Source organism: Chenopodium album, chromosome 8 (genome assembly GCF_948465745.1).
Source record: "Chenopodium album chromosome 8, dcCheAlbu1.1, whole genome shotgun sequence".
Taxonomy (NCBI): Eukaryota; Viridiplantae; Streptophyta; class Magnoliopsida; order Caryophyllales; family Amaranthaceae; genus Chenopodium; species Chenopodium album.
This window is the reverse complement of record NC_137841.1, coordinates 44,025,285-44,044,232: the sequence shown is the minus strand read 5'-3', so window position 1 is coordinate 44,044,232 and position 18,948 is coordinate 44,025,285. Positions and strand designations below refer to the sequence as shown.

At 44.8% G+C, this 18,948-nt stretch overlaps 1 protein-coding gene across 1 annotated transcript; it reads right to left on the bottom strand.

The window, feature by feature from the left end:
• Positions 1 to 11,771: 11,771 nt before the first annotated feature.
• On the bottom strand, positions 11,772 to 12,308 carry LOC145642986 (uncharacterized). The gene has a single exon (XM_081694144.1). It carries the CDS (start codon positions 12,306 to 12,308, stop codon positions 11,772 to 11,774), a length of 537 nt encoding a protein of 178 aa, XP_081550270.1.
• Positions 12,309 to 18,948: the final 6,640 nt, after the last annotated feature.

Below are 18,948 nucleotides of genomic sequence, written 5' to 3'. Positions count from 1 at the left end.
GCTTGCTGGCCAGCAGCGCCTGGCAGCCCGCATGCGAGTGCTGGGCCTGCTGGGCTTGCTGGGCGTGGCTGCCACGGACAGCAGCACATGGCAGCCCACCTTGGCTGCCTTGGTGCCCAAGGGTGGGTGCCATGTGGCTTGTGGTCCTTGAGTGTGTGTGGAGTGAGGTGGCCGGTTATGGGAGAGGGAGTGGGGAGCAAGTTTGGTCCCCCCCCCCCTTCTCCAAGTGGTCCTCACCTAACCACTCACATGAGCTTGCCACTTGTTGATTTATTACTAGCTTGATTATTAATTTTATTTTAGCTTTAAAATAAAATGGAAAAATCATACTATCCCACATTGATGGGAGAGTAAATGATACTCCCATCATTTCCTATAAATACCCAAGTATGGGCATTGGGAATGATGCTTGAGTAAGAGTTGAAAAAGGCATCACAATTAGTGAAAACCTTTGAACTCAATATAATTACTCGGGTTTTATTGGTCGGGTCTTGCTAACCCCAAGACATTGGACCTAGTCGGTTTTGTTGGTGCGGGTGGACTTCGTTGTAGGTCTCTGTGTGAGCGGGACTTGAAGCTTTCAAGTAAGAGCTCATTTTGGAGCGAAGCACGCGTCAAAGGTAATTAGCTTATCTTAATCTTGTGATTAATTTAATTATGTTTATGGTTTTATTTATTGCGAGTGTGGTCTTGTTTTTGGGTTTGTTTCCGCGGTGAGTTGGACTCACCAAACCCCAACAAAAAATTGTTTGGCAATTTTCCAACCGGGTCTATTGATAGTTTCAGGAAGCTTGCCTTCCTGTTTGCTTCCAACTTCTCAATGAACATCCCTGCTAAGAAAACAAGCTTGGACTTGAGCACCATTAAGCAGAGGGAGAGAGAAGGGTTGCGCTCCTATGTCAGGCGGTTCAATCTAATTAGAATTCAGATTCAAGGACTGTTTGATGAGGTAGCTTTTACAGACTTTTTCAAAGGTTTGAGAGACGGGTCGACTTTTAAGTTCTACCTAGTCAAAAAAGGGGCTTTCACTTTACAAGCGGCCCTGAGGGAGGCGGAAAGCTATATTCAAGCAACCGACCTCTGCACGCCACGTAATCAGTCGGACTCCAAAAAGTCTGACAAACAGAAAGACAGCCGGCCTGCTCAGCCGGCCAAAAGGAAAGAAGAGAGCAAGAAGAGAAAAGAACTCTAGGCGGTTAGTGATTCTTGTTGGGGTTTGGTGAGTCCAACTCACCGCGGAAACAACCCCGACCCAAGGAACCACTCGTAATTAATAAAACCATAAAGCATAAATAAATAAACACAAGAAAAGTAAGAACGAATCATACCCTTGAAGCGAGCTTCGCCCTCTCAAAACGGGCTCTTACTTGAAAGCCTTGAGCACCGCAAATGTCGTGCCTCCAACGATATCCACCCATAAAGGACGAACACGACTTTTTAGGTCCGCTACCTTGGAGTTAGCAAGATCCGACCAAAACCTAAGTGTTAATGGAGTTTAAGAGTTTTTCCAAAATATGGAATGCTCTTTCTAACTTCCACTCAAGCACTTTACTCCAAATCCCAAGGTTGGTATTTATAGAGGAAAGTATGAGTGGGAATTTCTATCCTATCAATGTGGGATTCATGAAATTCCACAAATTAATTTAAAGCTAAATTAAATTAAATATATAAGCAAGTAATAAATCAACAAGTGTCCTAGTCATATGTAAAGAGGAGTATGGACCACTTGGAGAGGAGGGGACCATACTTGCTCCCCACTCCTTCCTCTCCTTGTGACACTTGTCCACACCAAAAAGCAAGCAAACTTACTAGCTTCCCCTTTCTACCCGACCTAGGCCCACGGCCCAGCTAACCTCGCACCGTGCGTGCTGCTAGCTGATGCCGAGGGCGCTGCTAGCTAGCCACGCACATGTGCTGGCTGCTAGCAGCAGCGCACGCCAGCACGCCACGCATTGCTTGCAGGCTGCTGGCCGTACTGTGCTAGCATGCCTCGCACATGGTGCGGGCTGCTAGCCACGTCTTGCTAGTATGTCTCGCACATGGTGCGGGCTGCTAGCTCGGCTAATCCCCTAGCACTCGGGATTCCGATGCTAGGGGTATTTTGGTCATTGTTGATTTATTACTAATTTGTCGTCTCGTATTTTTATTATTTTTTACTCGACTTCCGAAGCTCGGTTTCGACGCTCTAAGCTCGAATTTCCGACGTCTAATTATTTAACACTCGGGCGACGAATTAATTTCTTCCGAATTAATTCGTCGAGTCGGTTAGTATATTTTGCTTGGGTGTGACCCGAAGGGTTCAGTCAAGATTAAGATGTAATATTAATTATATTAATATTACTGATCGGAAGCGGCCTCCACCCAGGCATTCCGATCACTTGACCTTACTGAATATATTAGCTTTCTAATAATTCTGAACCTGCCATCAAAATAATATACTTGTTCGAAGGACACCATTCTTTTCAATTCTGACCAGCCGTCCCAAAAGAAGAAGAAAGAATTTAAATTGTACGTCCCTAAGTACGAGTTTAACAAGGACTGCAACTCCATCCTCATGGAAATTAAGGACAGGCTGTCCCTAGAGAAGCCGAATCTAATGAAAAGTTCCATTCAATCAAGGAACAAAAACAAATTCTGCCAATACCATGAGGAAGTTGGCCATGACACTAACGACTGCTTCAGCCTTCAACGGGCGTTGGACCGTCTAGCAGACAAGGGGATGTTAAAGTCCTACATTTCTAAGTCCCCAGCTGGGGCAAAGAAGAAGAACAAGGGTTAGTCCTCCAAGACTACCCCCCAGCCTGCTAGTAGCTCGGATACCGACAAGGAGCCGGTCTACACAATAGCAGGCGGGTTCTCATGTGGTGGCCCTACCATCCAGGGCACCAAGAGCCATCTTCGAAAGATGGACAAAGATGATGATAAGCAGGCGTCTGCAAGCTCCTCCTTTCCAGACGTCCTAATCACTGAGAAGGACAGGGGCAGCGTCCGCCGTCCGCATGATGACCCGGTCGTCATTGAATGTAAGGTTGCCAACCAGCTGGTTGGACGGATCCTTATTGACACCGGTAGCTCATCAGACATCATTAGCCTCTGGTGCCTGCAAAAGCTGAAATACAATGACAGCAGCATGCATCCGGTTACCCACCCCTTGGTTGGTTTTGGGGGTGGAATGGTTTACCTAGTCGGTAGGGTTGATCTACCAATCCGGCTGGGTGAGAAAGGAAAAGGGCGACACCTGGTCGTCAAGTTCTTGGTCGTTGAGGAGCTGACCGCCTACAACATTATTTTGGGCCGGCCAACCCTCAACGAAGCCAAGGCTGTAATCATCCCGTCCCTCATGCTCATCAAGTATGAGAGGGATGACGGCTCTGTTGGTTCCTTGAATGGGGATCAGAAGACGGCCCGAGAGTGCTATCTCTCAGCCTTCAAAGATACTATGGCCCTAGACGGACAGGAACCAATAGACCTTGAAAATGTCAAGGATGCCGACCCAGTACCAGCCCCACCAACAGCCGGGAAGAAAAGAAAGGCACCTATGCTGGTGGAGGTGAAGAAAGAGAAAAAATAGCAATCACTGACCGGCTGGTGAACATATTGATATACCTCTGGACAACAGCCGTCCGGAGCGTACCGTGAAGGTTGGGACGATTGCTTTTGCTAAGTACGGTGAAGACTTGCACCTTCTGCTTAAAGAATTCAAAGACATTTTTGCCTTTGAAGTGGAAGAGATGCCAGGCGTAAGCCCGGATCTTGCTGTCCACAAACTCGCCGTGGATCCTAAAAAGAAGCCCATCCGGCAAAAGAAAAGAAATCACGGCGAGGAAAGAAGTCAGGCGGCAGCTGCCGAAGTTAAAAAGCTGTTGGATGCTGGGTTCATTCGGCCATGTAATTTCCCCGACTGGGTGGCGAATGTTGTGCTTGTAAAGAAGCCAAATGGTACCTGGCGTATGTGTGTTGTGTTAAATCCTAAGAAATGCGTCTTTGGTGTTGAGTCCGGGAAGTTTCTCGGATTCCTGATTGATCAAAGGGGGATAGAGGCTAACCTTGAGAAGATACAGGCGGTAATTGACATGAAGTCACCCCGCACTGTCAAGGAAGCACAGAGACTAACCGGTTGCCTGGCGGCCTTGGGGAGATTCCTCAGCCGGTCAGGTGACAAATGCCTTTACTTCTTCCAAGCAATCAGGAAGAAGACCATATTTGAATGGGGGGATGATGCTAAGGTGGCCTTTCAACGGTTGAAGGAACACTTGCACTCTTTGCCAAGACTTGTTATTCCACTACCTAGAGAGGTGTTATACATGTACCTAGCCGTCTCAGATCATGCCCTCAGTGCCGTGCTCCTTGCTGAGAGAGACGGTGTTCAGCTTCCGGTCTATTTCATTAGCCATGTTCTAAAAAATGCTGAGCTCCGGTACCCCATGGTAGAAAAATTTGGCCTTGCCCTGTATATGGCTTTCAAGAAATTGAAACCGTATTTTCTGGCTCATCCGGTGGTAATTTACACCGACCAGCCCCTCAAGCGGCCAATGTCTACTTTGGAGTCATCCGGCAGAATGTTGAAATGGGCTATTGAAATGCAAAGTCTTGAAATCACTTTTGAACCTAGAAAGGCAGTGAAAGGTCAGGCGTTTGCCGACTTCATTGTTGAAATGACACGGCCGGTGCAACCGGATAACATTGACCGGGTTTGGAAAGTGTATGTAGACGGAAGCTCAACAAAGAACGGCTGCGGTGCAGGAATTATATATGAATCCCCTGAGGGGGATAGATTTGAATATGCACTACGGTTTAAGTTTTAGGCCTCAAATAACGAGGCAGAGTATGAAGCCCTGCTAGCCAGAATCCGCATATGTAAGGCAGCAGGGGCAACTAAAATTGACGCCTATTCTGATTCACAGTTGGTCGTCAGCCAGTATGAGGGAAAATATGAGGCAACTCATCCGGCTATGATCACATATCTTCAGGCAGTCAAAGAAGAGGCTGGGGCACTTGAGGAATTCCGTCTGAATCAAGTGCCTAGGTCAGATAACAACCAGGCGGATGCATTGTCCAAATTGGCTTCATCCGCCTGCTGTGATACGCCTCGGTCGGTCTTTTGGGAAGTTCTTGAAAAGAGAAGCATACATGAAGAGCCCATTGGAATCTCAGACCTAAGCTCTACCTGGATGGATTGCATCCAGGCATACCTAGCAGACGGAAAACATCCTGATTCACCACAGGAGGCGGCCGTCATGAAAAAACGAGCAGCAAACTTCGAGTTAAGAAACGGAGAGCTCTTCAAGGCGGGTTTCCTTAAACCTCTATTGAAATGTGTTAACCCAGAAAAGGGGAAAGAAGTTCTCGAACAATTGCATGCGGGGTACTGTGCCTATCATATAGGCGGCAGGTCCCTAGCCGTCAGAGCCAGGCGGCATTACTTTTAGCCTACTCTTGAAGCAGACGCTAAAGAGTTGGTGAAGAGATGTGACAAATGCCAGAGGTTTGGCCAACTTATTCACCGCCCGGCTACTGATCTGATGGCAATCCACAGCCTAGTCCTATTCGCTAAATGGGGCATGGATATCTTGGGTCCTTATACGCCTGCTCCAGGCAGAATGCGCTACATTTTGGTGGCTGTGGATTATTTCACCAAGTGGGTAGAAGCTGAGCCGGTTAAGAACATCAAGACAAAGGATGTCATCTCTTTCATCTGGAAGAACATCATCACCCGGTTTGGGGTACCTATGTCTATGGTGTTTGATAATGGCCCTCAGTTTGGGACCCCCCAGCTCAAGACTTGGTTGGGAGATCAGGGTATCTCACATTGTTTTGCATCAGTCGGCCGACCCCAAGCAAACGGCCAGGTTGAAGCCTTCAACAAACTCATCTCAGACGGCATAAAAAAGAAAATTGAAAGAGCCGGTGGTTTATGGGCAGAAGAATTAATTCATGTCCTATGGGCCATCCGGACTACTGCTAAAGGGGCAACCGGAGAAACCCCATTTCTTATGGTATACGGTGCTAAAGCCGTCTTGCCCATTGAGCACTACGAGCCGACTCTTAGAGTCATGCTCTATGATGAAGAGGCAAATTGGGAGGCCATGCGGCTGGCATTGAACTCCCTCCCGGAACGCAGGGGCAACGCCGCCCTACGCCATGAGATATACCGTCTGAGAATGACCAGAGCCTACAACAAGAAAGTGCACAAGCGTCCTTTGAAAGTTGACGACTTTGTGTTGCGAAAAATGGAGGCAACCGGTAGGGCCAATGAGGCTGGAAAGCTAACCCCTAATTGGGAAGGCCCCTACCGGATTTACGAAGAAGTCAGGGACGGCACCTACCGTCTGGAAACTCCAGACGGCCGCCGCCTGCCTAGAACTTGGAATGTAGATAACCTAAAAAAGTACTACTTCTAAGAATGTAAATTTTTTGTAAACAGTGAGTCAATTAATGAGAATTCAGACTTTGTTTGCAAAATTGTTTTGTTGTTTTTTATTATCCGTCTGGGTAATACTCAGACGGAATTTAACTAACTGAGTTTGATACTTAGTAAGGGTTATAATTGCTTTACCACCTGGGTAATACTCAGACTGATCCTTTGTTTATTTAACAAGTTTGACATTTGGTATAATAATTGTCTGTCCGCCTGGGTAATACCCTGACGGACTCTTTGTTTAATTAACTAAGTTTGATACTTAGTGCAATCCAATAATTGCTTGTCCGTCTAGGTAACGCTCAGGTGGACTGTTTCTTTAACTAACTAAGTTCGATACTTAGCGTAAATTCACTTTCGTAAAAACATTCAGCCAATGGTCCAATTAAAAACTGGGCACAAAAATGCTTAGTGGCTATACAACCGGTCTCAAACAAGACCAAGAGGCCAAAATGACTGGATGGTTGCTTATGTTATAAAATCGCCAGTCCCAACATGGACAAAGGCGTCCGGCGACACCCCTCTGGGTGCAATCGTCGCAGAGAACAGACTATTCGTCGGTTCTACGTACCTACGCAGACGGCGAAAATTGAACGACCAAATTGGTCAACTCATAGCCGTCTGACCAGAATAATCTCTTAAGAACAATTAAGTTACCGAATACCGGGTGCCCTGCGGCATCAGTCGGTCATCGGTTGAAGTTCTCACTTAGGTTATTTATTCCAAAGTTGCACTCACTCTCCCTATTGGGGCAAAAGATTTTGTGTAATGGCTATGTGTTAACCTCAGACGGAATACAACCGCCTGGGTAAGAAGCTCAAAGGACCCGCTCTAATGGCCGACTGTGCACTTGGTTTGGGGCAATCACCATTGTGATTGATTGGCCCAAAAACACTCCATACTTCTCCTAGTATCAAGTGTTTTCAAGCCAATCAATCAACTTGAAATAAAACCAACCACACAGTCGCCCAGGGGCAAGAGCACCCGGATTGCAAATTGCCGCATGCTTTTTTTAAGTTAGGCAAAATATTAAAGAATTGCAAACAGATGCAAAATTCAAATTTCAAATGGAAAAATTCAAACGCAAACATATATAAACACCGAATGAGTCGGAATACTTCATTAATATTAAAAATGGCACAAAGGCCAGAATAAGTGTTAGCCGGAATCACATCCGGTGAAGAAACCAAAAATTAATTGTTGACCCAACCCCATGGTTGGTAAAAATACAAGATTACACGGCATACAAGCCGGTAGAGAAAATAGTTGGCATACTGCCGCAGAAGTTGGGGAGGCCCGCCTAAGGCTGAGGTGGCTGCTGCTGCTCCGGCTGAGTCTGGCGGGTTTGGCCTTCGTTATGCTCGTCCGCCGCCGGCTCCTCGTTATCAGAGACTTCATATCCCTGCTCAGCAGCCCAATCTTTGAAGCGAGGCGGTGGAGCATCACCCAGTAGCTGGGCATCATGCACCTCAGTGGCGTAATCATACCTTAGATTATAGACCTCAAAGTCTATGTCTGTGTAGAGGAGGCTCCAAGTGATCTTCAGTCGGGCCAAGTTATCGCGCTCATTCTCCTCCGTCAGCCGTTTTTGCTCTTGGGCAAGCTCGTCCGACAGCTTGTTTCGCAGATTGACAAGCTCAACCCTCAGGCGGGAAACGTCTGCTCGAAGTTGGGCGTTTTCCTTATCAGCATCTTCTAATGCCTTGAGGTCTGACTTGGCATCCTTCAGTTGCTTATCAAGGTCATCAGCCCGGCTGTTAGCTTCGTCGTTCGCAGCCGTCAAACTCCGGATCAGCTCCTCCTGTTTCAACTCTACTGCTTTAATCTTTAAATCACACGTATAATTAGCATATTCATCAGAGTTGTGGTTTTCAAGGGCCCTCCGTTTGGAGTCATTCACCTCTTCCTGTTTTCGCCTGAAGGGGCCCCGGAGGCCATCCACTCTCAGCATCACCTAAGAAAAGGGTAGCCGGATTATGAGTTACTTAGCAGAATTAAAGATAAAAGATATCAAGGTTGTGGGATTCATTACCTCAGCCAATTGGCCCATTATCTGGTCGAAGTCCACTACCTGCAGATCAGGTATGGAGTTTTTCTCTGACCGGGTGAGGGTCCTCACCATCCGTTTTGCAAAGCTCACAAGATCCGGCTCGTCAGAAGTCAGATCTGCATCAAAAGTAGTACTCTGTGAGAAAGAGGCAGCGTAGTTGGCATTCATCCGTTGCCGGCTGCTAACTGACCCCCAGAGGGATCAACCTTAGACTTGATTCTCATAAAATCAAGTGGCCAAGGTATTTCAATCCGTCCTTTACCTTGGGTTTCCGGATGGGTCTCAGGCTTCTTCTCCTCCCCAGGCGTTGCCGCACCGGCTGCAACATTAGGTGGCTCGCCACCCTTCGATGCCGTAGAGGCATCCGGCGCTTTCTGCTGTGAGCGTTCTGAGCTTTCGCTCATAATTTTCATCGCAGTAGGCGATTTGCCCCCGGTCGTTGGACGACCGGATTGGGCAGAAGATTATTTCTGGGGAGGAGGGTCCTTCCTGGCGGCCTTCGCAGCCAGAGTTTTCTCCAGATCGTCTCCTTGCCTTTTGAGCAGCTTGGAGAAGGATCGTGAAATTTTCTTGGCGGAGTCCTGGGAAACAAGCAAGGGTAAGTATACCCAACCGGCAAGTTGTAAAAAAAAAAGTAATAATATATATATATATATATATATATATATATATGCAAACACATAAAGTCAGGCGGTCTTACCCTGCCTTTCTTGGAGTCATTGGCTTCGACGACTGCCTTCTTGGCAAGCGCAGCAGCGCCGCAGACTTAGCCGGAGTCTTCGCCGGGTCGACCATTCTCAAGGCGTCGGCTGCAAGAACAGAATTCATGGTTAGAAGAAATTATGGCAAGTTTGCAATAAAAATAAAATAACAACCATTCCGGATGTAAAGTTTTCTACCCTTGGGAAACATGGTACTCAGCCCGCAGGCGGACAAGAAGCACTCGTCCTTGAAGAAGTCCGGATGGGGGATCCAGTTCTTGGGAACTATGATGTGAGTCCCATCCCCCATGGGCTCAGTTGTTGTCTCAAAAAATCCCGGCTCTATTATTTGCTCCCGGGCCTTAGTAGATAGCAGTGGGAGAGGGCATTTTCGGCCTAAAAGAGCCAGCTTAGTGTTGTACCGGCGTAGTGTCCAGTTATGTCTTAAAGTTGGGGAAGAAATCTAGTAAAACTTGTCCTTCCACCCGGACCATTTGGACACTTTGTCCAAAGTCATCAAATATTGGGGCAAGGTAGTCAGAGTATACCATGCCCCATGGCCGCCTGGGGCCTTGCTCAAGTAGTGCATGTGAGCGAAGGCGGAAAAGCTGGGGTTTATATTTTGGAACTCGCAGGCGGTGATGTAGCTAAGAATGTTCACCCATGAATTGGGGGTGAGCTGCCAAACCCCTACATCGTACCCCTTAAGGATTTTCCTAATCCCGGGGCGGAGGGGGAACCGGAGGCCGGCTTCGATGACCGCCTTGTAGCAGACGAAGTAGTGGTCTGCATTGTCAATATCATCGTTCCAGGCCATTACAGCATCAGCCGGAGGAACGATGATGTCCCAACTCCTTCCAAAGGGGTGCTTTTCTTTGAAGGCCCTAACTCCGCTCTTGAGGAGGGAGATGTTACCCGGCAGCATCCGGGTCTATTTAGGGTTGGGGTTGTCAGCGACCTTAGGCGGCTGCTGATAGTCAGCCGCAAAATTGTCTTGGTCAGAGCCGGAAGATTTGGCCCTTGACCCTTCGCCGGCCTCAGCATCGCCGGCTTCATTAGAGGAGGCGGTTCCCTCGCCGCCTACCTCTCGTACCCCAGAGCTCCCGGAAGTAGAGGGAGCCTCTTCGTCAGACCTGCTCTCCTCCAAATCCCTCTATTCCCCGTCTGGGAAAACCTCATCGGCTGGCACTTCCATAGTGCACCAGCCCCTAGACCGTCTGGCCGTTTGTTTCGTTCTGGCCATTGTGTCCTGCACAGACACAGAGAGGGAGGAATTCGGAGATGAGCATATCGGTTCCGACAGTCCAGAAAAGGCACCCCCTGTTCTAGACTCAGCCGTTCTGGGGGACCGGATGAGTATCCTAGGTAGTGCCGAGTGAGTGGATTGAAAACTCATTTATATTTACTAAAAAACTAGGTATACAGGCAGAGAAAAAATGGTATACAATTTGAAATGAGAAAAGCTAAAATGGTACAGGCGGTTACCTTGCTTTTACTCTGAAAAATCTGAAAACCGCTACAGCCGAGAAACCGGGTGTTGAACTGCTAGCACACGAAAACTTGAACTTGTTGTGATGCAGACGGAGGCAGAGAATCTCTCTCTAAAAAGCTCTCTCTTTCTCTCTCTAAAAAGTCAAATGAACGTAGGGTGAGAGAAAAAGGGGGGGTAACTTTCTATTTATAGAAGGTGAAAGCGGGGGGAAAACTTTGGTTTGAAATTCAAATTTTTACCCACTACTGTTCACCTTTGAAAGGTGGACACGTGTCACAGGTCCCACGTGATGTGCACGTGCGTCCTGTGAGGGGCATATGTTTAAGGTAAAAATACCCTAAACACGTGGACCAATGAGAGGAGGCCACGTGTCGAGTTCAGGATGGTCCATGTGGCTTAATATCCTCTTGACACGTGGTGCCCTTAGATACATCTCAGAAATGGCGGCCTTCAAGGGCCCAAATCCCAAGAAGCGCCATTTTACAGGGCAGCCCACTGAAATTTAGGTCAAGTGACCTAGATAGGGGCACGTTCTCCAATGACCCTATAAATAGGGAGATATTTCCCCATTTTGGGGACACATTCAATCATTTATTACACCTACATTCTCTCACATCAGAGAAATACCTGAGCTTGGAATCCAAGCAGATCCCCACCTAAATTTCCGTACTCTTTATTCCCTTTCAAGTTACTAACTTGATCGTCGGAGGCGGAGCTCCAACCACCCGGAGTCTCTGTTGTTTTGCAGGTACAACTCAGCCGGATCAGAATTCGTGACGTAACTCTCCCGAGGGACAAAAACACCCAAAACACCAACCACTCATACAACCCTTGCTTTATTTTGAAAGCCGTTTTCCACTCATCCCTCTCTCGAATTCTCATTTGATGGTAGCCACTCCTTAAGTCAATTTGAAAAAGACTAAGGCACCGCTCAACTCATCTATCATATCTTGCAAACGAGGCATTGGGAAACGGTATTTTACCGTTATGTTGTTAATGGAACGACTATCAACACACATTCTCCAAGTACCATCTTTCTTTGTACTAAGAGTGTCGGGACGGTGCAAGGACTAAGGCTCTCCCTCACATAGCCTCTCTCAATTTATTCATTCACTTGCTCTCAAGTTCCTTACTCTCCTCCGGATTACACCTATAGGCAGCCTTGTTGGGTAAAGGTGCTCCAAGAATCAAGTCAATGTCGTGCTCAATGCCCCTTATAGGTGGGAGGCCATTGGGCAAGTAATCGGGAAACATATCTTTGTACTCTTCTAACAACTCATTTAGTGCGGATGGGTTATTACAATTATTACCAATATCATCTTTGGTTCTCACAACCAAAGCATACCCTCCCCCATTCTTTTCCACTATTTTCTCAAATTCGTTACAAGTTACAAGATAGCTGCTTTTTTCCTTTTCTTTTTTAGCAACTTTAGGAGGTAAAGGCAATAATCTAACTTTTCTACCATCTCTAGTAGTTACAATATACTCATTAAATATACCTTTATGCTTCAAATAATGATCAAATTTCCACGGTCTTCCAAGCAACAAATGACACGCATCCATTGGCAGTATGTCACACCACCTCTTGTCTTCAAAGCCGCCGATGGAATAGGTCACCAAAGCTTGCTTCTTCACTCTAATTCCCATGCCATCATTTAACCAATTCAACTTGTAAGGCTATCATGATCTCTAGTAGTAAGCTTCAACTTACTTACGGCTTCAGAAGAGATTACATCGGTTTGTGCACCTCCATCAACAATTACATTACAAGTCTTCTCACCTATCTTGCATCTAGTATGGAACAAGTTGTTTCGTTGCCTTTCATCGATTTCAGGCTCACTAAACAAAATCTTTCGAACCACTATCATATTCATTTCATTCTCCGGAGGTATATCCTCTTCATACTTTTCATCAAACTCTTCATTTTCCTCTTGTGCAACAAAATTATAGAATTTTTCTTCTTCGTCAAATATTGCACATTGTGAGGCAGTCAACACATTCTTGCTTGGACACTCGGAAGCTATATGTCCTCTACCATGACATTTGAAACACTTTCTCCTAGTAGCAAGTTCACAAGGTGTGATTACGACCTTTTCTTTCCCCTCATCAAACTTAGAACCAGAAGAAGAAGGCTTATTTTGAAAGGAACCGCCTGTTTTATTTTGAAACGTACTCCCTTTTCGGTAAGTAGGAGTAAATTTCATAGGGCTTTTGAAAGAAGAGGTTTTGGGCCTCTCTTCTTTTAATTGAGTTTCATAACAAAAAGCCAATTTGCAAACATCACTAAAGCTGGTGTAGTGAGTCACTTCCACCTTTTGACAAATACTCTTCGAAAGACCTTTTACAAAATGAGCGATTTTGAAGGTCTCCTTCTCTTGCAAGTCACAAACAAAACACAACTTCTCAAACTCCTTAATGTAATCTTCTACGCTCATGTCTTCTTGGGAAAGATGGATCAATTTTAGGTATTGTTCTTATTCATACTCCCTATTTACCCATTTATCCCTCATTTTCTTTTTCAACTTCTCCCATGAGTCAATTTTTTCTTTTCCCTCTCTCCTTCTATTTGCCTTGAGGTTTTCATACCAAGGGTAGCAAGTTTCACTAGGTGAAAAAAGGCAATTGGCAGCGGTTCAAACCCGGTCTAAGGCACCGGTTTGAACCGCTGCCTATTTGAGGGGTGCCAAAAACATGCTTTTTGGCACCGGTTCAAAACCAGTGCCATAGGGTTTGCAGCAAGCCAAAGCCCACACATCACAGCTTTTGCTTCTGCCACCCTTACCTCCCAATTAGCACTACTCTGCTGCACCCCTACAACCTTGACAACCCCTTCCTTGTCCCTCACAACAGCACCCAAACCACAACCCAACTCCTAAATAAAGCCCGCATCTACATTCACTTACACAGCTCTTGCAAGCGATGACAGCCATCTAGCAGCAGAACCCAACCATATACACAGTTCTCAAGTTTTTTTTTCCTTTTGTTCAATTCATTTATATATACCAAACTATTTTAAGATCTCAATGTGATGCTATGGCAGCTAATGTTTCATGGAATTTAAAGCATCATGTATAATGGCCCTAGTCACAAGGGATACCTAAGAGAATACTTCCATCATAAGCCATTATCTTGGGTAAACTAGATCCATTTCACACCCTACTAGGAAAATGTCCTTGAACACCATCAATGATATACTAAATAATCTTCCTCTGAATATATGTTGTATCTAACAGTCTAACCTACTAATTCATTGTAAACTTATCAAGCACCTAGACCAATAGATCACTGTATAATAAACCCTGTTCTGTTAACTCAAATATTATTAAAAAAAAAAAGATACTAAACGAAGGCAGGGCACATGAGCATTATGTAACCTAGGCAAAAGAATGCATAATCCACCACCCATCCAGCCCATTAGAGACTAGACATATAAAGGAAAAAAATTATACCTAGAACAGCCGTGGAAGGTGGTGCTGCCGTGGAAGGTGGTGCGGTTGAAGGTGGCGCGGCGGCGACGTTCAGGGCTTCTTCAATTCGAACAGCAGGGCTGCGGCGCGGCGGTTGAAGGTGGTGCAGCAAAAGAAGGGTCGAAGGTGGTGCAGCAAAAGAAGGGTCGAAGGTGGCGAGGCGGCAGAGAAGAGGAGAAGAGAAGAGGAGAACAGCGCAGCAGACTGAGGCTTCTTCAATTCGAACAGCAGGGCTGCGGCGCGGCTTCTTCAATTCGAACAGCAGAGATGGAGGGAAAAGGAGGGGACGGAGACTAGGTTATGGGTTTTCTGGTGGTGTTCAAGGTGGCAGCAGTGGTGGAGGGAAAAGGAGGGGACTGAGGCAGCAGTGGTTTGGGTTTTTCGAATGAAACAGTGAAGGTGAATGGTTAAGGAAAGGAGGAAGAAAGAAGGGGGAAGAAAGGAGGGAATGAATGAAAAGGGCCGGTTTTTTTTTTGTTTAAAAAAAACCACCGGTTCACTAAGGCACCGGTTCAAACCGGTGCTTTTTAGTTTTTTGGCACCGGTTTGAGTTGAACCGGTGCCTTTTACCAACTTATTTAATCCCGCCCAATTTTGGGCCAGGTTTTGGCACCGGTTTGGCTTGAACCGGTGCCAAAAGGGGGTTGCCTTTTTGAATTTTTCTACTAGTGTTTAGTGAGTTTAAGGACAGCCAATTAGAATCTTTGTTGTCATCAAATCCCTTATACTCAAATGCGGTTTCAATTTGCCTAACCCAATCAAGAAAGGCCTCGCTATCATGCCCCCCATCAAATTAAGGTAAGTCAATCTTAAGTCCCCTTGTCTTCATCAAATTGTCTAAGATTGTTACCGCCCACATCCTCATTTTCCAACTCATTCAGTTTTCTATTGGCTTGTAAAAGCATGTTAGACATAGTATCCATCCTTGTGTTTTGCCTAGCCTTTTCTTCCTCACTTTCTTCTGTTTTTTCCTCTAAATTCTCCAATTTTTCAGTTATTGCTTGTAACATTCTAGCAATCTCTTCTCCACCAGTCATATTGTTTTCACTATTTTGCTAGACTATTACGATTACAAATGATGAAATACTGCTGAAAACAGAAACCAAAAACAAATACGAAAATGCCTTAAGACTGTCAAAGGCTTGAAGATTCAGAAAATTTAGATTAAAAGAATCAATTTGAGAAAAGAAACTCCTCAAAATCTTTTCGGATGAAGAAGAAATCCTTGATTGAAATCGGATGTGCTGAAAAGGCTTCCTTTCTGTACTGTCTTCGAAAATCTGCCCAGTTTAATAGCAAACAAATTCCAAAAAATCTGAAATTTTATATAAGTATTCTACACACAAAAATATCCAAAAAAAAAAACATAACTACTCAATTCGGCTTCCAGACGACCAAGATATCGTTCCACAAAGTTGACAGAAAAACTGATCGAATTCCAACAGTTTGCTAAACCCACCAAAACTCGTTTTTCTTCAATAAACCGATGCCAAAGCTCTGATACCAGATGATGTAAGTCTAAATACACCCACACGAATATATGTTGATGGATTCAAACTTTTTAAAACGGGTTACTCTCAAATTACACTAGAAAACTCACGAAATGGGATAGATAACCAAAACTCAAGAACACACTCAAAGTTCACCCTAATCTTATAACTTAAGAACAAACTCAAAGCTATAAGGAAACACTTTAACTCAAGACAAGGGATCTTAGGCAATAAATCAAGACACACTCAAAGTTCACCCTAATCTTATAACTTAAGAACAAACTCAAAGCTATAAGGACACACTTTAACTCAAGACAAACTCAAAGAAAAATGCTAAAACACTCGGTTTTTATCAATGATCAAAAGTTGTCATTCTCTTCTTATTAGCTCCCTATTTATAGGAAATATAAAGGTTACAGCCTAACATCTTCCTAAAACTGTCACATTAATTCAACGGTTACGAAAAGTAATTAGAACTCTCTTAATTCACTCCTTTGTAACACCTATTTAAATGGGTAGTTACAAATCAGAAATTAAGAGTAACAATTACCCCTAAGCACACATAAACTTATGGCTAAATAAGAGAGGATGTTAGTAACTCCTCTAAGCCTTATTACAACTTAAATAAAATATAAATCAAACTTAAATATATAGCCCAGAGTAGTAAATGGGCCATGCACACATAGATAACACTCCTTTGTGGGCTTCAAGTGATCTCCCAAGTGAGAAAAGTGACAAATTCAGGCTTGAGAGAAAATGGACCAAATCCAAGAGTTTCTAAAACAAGGTCAACTGGTTCTTGATCCATGGAGCTTCTAAGTGGGTTGTTTGATCTAGGATCATTCTCCTAGTCCTTAGCAGCCGCTAACAACGAGATCATAACAGAAAACCATTGGAGAAAAGGAAGATGAAGAATACCCTGGCTATTAAAATGAAACGAGCTGCAAACCCACAAATGAGCAACGAAATCTCAGTCTCGAAACAAATGGTCAATTGTCTCCTGCTCCTTCCGGCAGAAACAACAAACCAAATCCACAGGAATCCCTCGAATAGCTAAAACCGAGGCAACCGGAATACCAGCTTGAATTATTTTCCAGCCAAAGATTTTCCATTTAGGAAGAAGGGGGAAGCGCCCAAAATCTCTACACAAGAGAGCAGGCATGGACCCAAAATGAGGACACCTGATAGTCTGCTGAACTAAGAGAGCATAGGCAGACTTTGTGGTGAATGAGCCATCCTTAGTGAAATTCTAGTACACAAAATCATCCATAAGATCTTGTGGACGATCCAAACTAAGGACCCTAACGGCAGTTGGGCCATTAAAAAGCCGATGGACTCTCGAGGAGTCCCACGCGTTAGAATGCGGATCAATTATATCAGACACGTGAGTCGGAAGATCCGACTAAGATAAACCATCCTTAAATGACACTGAACCCCCAGGAGTCTAGTCGTCAGTTGTAATGCGAACCCTATTACCTCTACCCACTTTCCAGCGTACACCGGAAAAAACAACCGAAAGAGCCATCTGTAACCCACGACACCCCCAGAAAGGTCGAGAAATACAAGCTTTCGGGGTGACAGGCAGAGAAGGGTACTTTGAAAACATGAGCCTGGAAACCAAAAGTTGAGGATTTTAAATCATCCTCCACCATGTACCAGCAAGGAGGGATGAATTAAAACAGGCAATGTTGCGCAAACCCAAAACCCCCCAAACCTTTAGGTAAGTGAAAAGGAGAAGCCGAGTGCAAAGCCAAACCCTTTCGAGAACCAGACAATCTCCACTAGAAGCTAGCAAGCATTTTATCAAGTTGAGAAACTACAGAAGATGGTAACTTGAAAACCGACAATATATGATCAAACAATGCAACTAACACCGAATTTATGATAACCAGCTTCGCTGCAGCCGACAAACAAAGAGAAGCAAAAGCAAACAACTGTAGAGTTATCAATTTGGGTAAATGGGTCGGATTTGGGTCGGGTAAGAGTGGGTCGGGTCAACTCAGGTCAAGTCAATTTGGGTTAATGTCGTCACCTATGCGGGTCGGGTTGGGGTTGCATCATGCTTGAGTCGGGTCACGTCGGGTCATACATCTTATCAGGTTTATGTCGGGTTAATAACACGTCGGGTTATATTCGGGTCAGGTTAACAATAAGTAGGGTTTAATTCGAATTTTCACGGGTTAGAACTTGTTAGGATAATTCTAGGGTTTAATTCGGGTTCGATTTAAGTCAATAATTTACGGGTTAGAATCAGGTCGGGTCATTCTTTGAGTCGAGTTCGATTCAAGTCAATAATTTCCGGGTTTTAATCAGGTCGGGTCATTTCCAAGTCGGGTCATTCTCGAGTTCAAGTCGAGTTCGGTTCAAGTCAATAATTTACAGGTTATAATCAGGTTAGGTTATTTCCAAGTCGGATCATTCCCGGGTTCAAATCAGGTTATCTTCAAGCCAATAATTTGCGGGTTACAATTAGGTCGGGTCATTTTCTAGTCGGGTCATATTCGAGTTCAACTAACTATAGGTAGATATTATCATTTTTATCTAGCTAATTATTTCCTTTGACTATAATATATATGGTAACATACTAGGGAACTATAGCTTATAATTTAGGAAGATAATTATCTCCTTTGACCATAGAAAAAATACATATGGAGTACTATATTTAACTCTTAAATTTGGGGATGATGCTCCTTTCTTTTGCTGGCCTGGACCGACTTGGTTTCCCTAGACAAAATGCTTTGATCAACCATAATAAAGTAGTCTAAATTGAATTTAAGGTGATTTGAAATCGGGTCAAGAACAATTTTGGTTGAATTTAGGTCGGGTCAATAACAAGTCGTGTTGATTTCAGGTCGGGTTAGTAACGGATCAGGTTGAATTTTTTGGTCAAGTTTAGTAATAGGTCGAGTAAAATTCAGGTCGGGTTGAATTTTGGTCGGGTCAATAATAAGTCGGGTTGATTTCGGGTCGGGTTTGTAACAGGTCAGGTTGAATTTTGAGTCGGGTTAGTAACAGGTCGGTTAGGAACGGGTCAGGTTGAATTCAGGTCGGGTTAGTAACAAGTCGGGTTAAAAATTCGGGTTTTGACGGGTTAAAACGGGCTTGGGTCAATTATAGTTCAAGTCGGGTTCGGTTCAGGTCAATAATTTACGGGTTATATTCGGGTCGGGTCATCTCCAAGTCGGTTCATGTTCGGCTTCAGGTCTCATATACTTGGGTCAACTCGAGTCTAGGGTTGGTTTCAGGTCGGGTTTGGGTCACCATTTTTTCGAGTTCAGATGGGTCGGTTAATAATCGGGTTCGGGTCAGTATTTCGGGTCGGGTTGGGTC

What these genes read in the sequence shown, in the direction of transcription:
- LOC145642986 (XM_081694144.1), bottom strand. Translation starts at nt 12,308, where the DNA reads ATGGGAATTAGAGTGAAGAAGCAAGCTTTGGTGACCTATTCCATCGGC.